Source organism: Eurytemora carolleeae, unplaced genomic scaffold (assembly GCF_000591075.1).
Source record: "Eurytemora carolleeae unplaced genomic scaffold, Eaff_2.0 scaffold608, whole genome shotgun sequence".
NCBI lineage: Eukaryota > Metazoa > Arthropoda > Copepoda > Calanoida > Temoridae > Eurytemora > Eurytemora carolleeae.
Genome location: NW_019396527.1, coordinates 108,516 through 111,217, shown reverse-complemented (window position 1 = coordinate 111,217; position 2,702 = coordinate 108,516). Strand labels below are relative to the sequence as shown.

Below are 2,702 nucleotides of genomic sequence, written 5' to 3'. Positions count from 1 at the left end.
TATTTTGAAATAATTGAGTAACTTAATACGTACATACATGCATAATGTACAATGTACAATGTTCAAGTGTACAGTACATGTTTTATTCATGAATTGTTGTAATGTACAAACTTCACAGTACTTTGGATTATCTGTTTTTACTTTATCTAAAATAGTTCAGTAAAATCAGCCTAATTTAAAATGGGCTATATGGTGTACATTATTAAGTGTGTACTGTATGTATTACAATGTACATTCTGTTTATAGTAGAGTGCTCTAAATTATTGTACAATTAAAAATCAGCTAATATCTTGTACCAATGTACATTTTGTACAGTTCTTGACTTTGTATGTACTATATGTACTTTTAGCAGTTATGTAAAGGGTACATATTAAACTGTATGTAATGATATAATGGGTACACCAGGTCCAAAGTACATACAATTTACAGTTTACATTTACATCTATTTTGGATAACTATGTATTACCTAATATATTTAATAATGATAAATCTAATTTTTCTGAAAACTTTCCACAATTTTTTTTTCAATTAAAATAATGGCGATGTTTGTCTCATTAGATGGTTTTTAAAATTAAATTAGGACAACGTTGCTAAACGTTCTGCAAGAAAATTTCAAGTTTTTAAATAAATATTTTTTTTTAATGAAAAGTCCATTTTGATTGATTTACCGATAATTTTGAAATTACAAAATTTACTGTTTTAAGGAACCTACTTTTCACAATATTACATTTAAAGAGATCTGGGTGATATTGTTTTCTGGTATGAATGGGAAGAATTGGGTTGAGAGGGGTCTGGAGAGGGAAAGAGGAGGAGATCTGGGTGATATTGTTTTCTGGTATGAATGGGAAGGATTGGGTTGAGAGGGGTCTGGAGAGGGGAAGAGATCTGGGTGATATTGTTTTCTGGTATGAATTGGAAGAATTGGGTTGAGAGGGGTCTGGAGAGGGAAAGAGGAGGAGTATTTACAAATATTGTCAAACAGCTGTGTATTTAAACAAATACATCATCGAGTATTTTAAAAATGTGTTTTCAAATAGTACGAACCATGAGAGCTACTTAAGGTTCAGTTATCAGAATAAGTCAAATCAGCTGAGTTTTTTTTCCGTCAAGATGGCGTCGATGAGTTTGGTTTGGTTTATTTAAGGGTTTGACTGCCAATCACTGTCATCCATTATATTTTTTTCGTCCGGCTCTGTGTTTCCGCGGGCAGCAGCAGCCATCTCTGCATTACTCGCTCTGAAATACAATAAAATATTAGGCTATCAGAATAATATAAAATTTCAATACAGTCGTCGTCGCCTATGTAAATACAATAAATACGACTTTCTTTTTCAATTTTACATAAACTTGGAAACAAAGAGAATCTGCCGATTAAAAAACAATCAAAACAATCAAAACTCTAATAAAATTGCTTATCACTGTGTGTTAATAGTAAATGTTATTTCTCACAAAAAAGAACAAATTCCATGACAAATTATAAGCAAAGTTCCATAGAAATTTTTAACTGGAATGTTTCATCTGAATTCCAATATATGAATACAAATTTGAGAACTTATAAATCATTAAACTTGTCTTTAATCCTTCACATTGAATAATGTAAAGGTAAACTTGTCTTTAATCCTTCACATTGAATAATGTAAAGGTAAACTTTGCTTTAAAGTGAAAAGCAAAATATCAATTTAATTTATTGGGAAAATCTGTAAAAAACGTTAAAGAGTTTTTAAAGAAATACTAGGAATTATCAGATTCTAAGAAAAAAAAATCTTTAAATTAATTCAAAAATCTTTTTTGACAAATGTAAAGATTACCAGGTATTTACAGGAATAGATGATGAATAGATTTGTGAATAGAAATGTAAATTATTAAACGAATAATGTAACCTATTACTGAAATAGATTATTTAATAAAAATTGAATATATTGAATAAGAAGAAAAATGACCAAATAAATGAATTAATCGATGAATAGATTAAAAGACAACTAGATAAATTGACCAATGAATAGATTAAAAGACAACTAGATAAATTGACCAATGAATTGATTAAAAGATCAATGAATAGATTAATAAACCATCAAATGAATTGATTAAGGAAAAATGAAGAAACAAATAATTTAACTGATCTATGAATAGATTAATAATTAGATAAATTAATTGATCAATGAATTGATTATTAAATAAATAAATAAGTCAATGAATAGATAAATAAACAAACAAATTAATTGATCAATGAATAGATTGATAATTAAATAAATAAATTTATAAATAAATGATTAATAAACAAATAAATGAATTGATTAATTAATAGATTGATAATTAAATAAATGAATTTATAAATGAAAAGATTAATAAACAAATGAATGAATTGATCAATGAATAGAGTTATAAACAAATGAAAGAATTGATCAATGAATAGATTTATAAACAAATGAATGAATTGATTAATGAATCGATTTATAAAAGGATGAATAAATTGATCAATGAATAGATTTATAAACAAGGTGCATTGATAAAAGGATGGGTGAACAATAAAATCAACGAATCAAAGAATGAATAGATTAATAAATAACTAGATGAATTGAAGAATGAATAGATTAATAAAGAACTAGATGAATTGAAGAATGAATAGATTAATAAAGAACTAGATGAATTGAAGAATGAATAGATTAATAAAGAACTAGATGAATTGAAGAATGAATAGATTA

The 2,702-nt window shown here is 26.3% G+C and overlaps 1 protein-coding gene across 1 annotated transcript in view; it reads right to left on the bottom strand.

The window, feature by feature from the left end:
• Positions 1–569: 569 nt before the first annotated feature.
• The window catches only part of LOC111704891 (calcium channel flower), a gene marked incomplete in the record, with an annotated part of 2,336 nt that continues 203 nt past the window's right edge, over positions 570–2,702 (bottom strand). Inside the window, 1 exon segment of the mRNA XM_023477277.1 lies at positions 570–1,236. Within this exon segment, the coding sequence (XP_023333045.1) occupies positions 1,140–1,236 (97 nt within the window).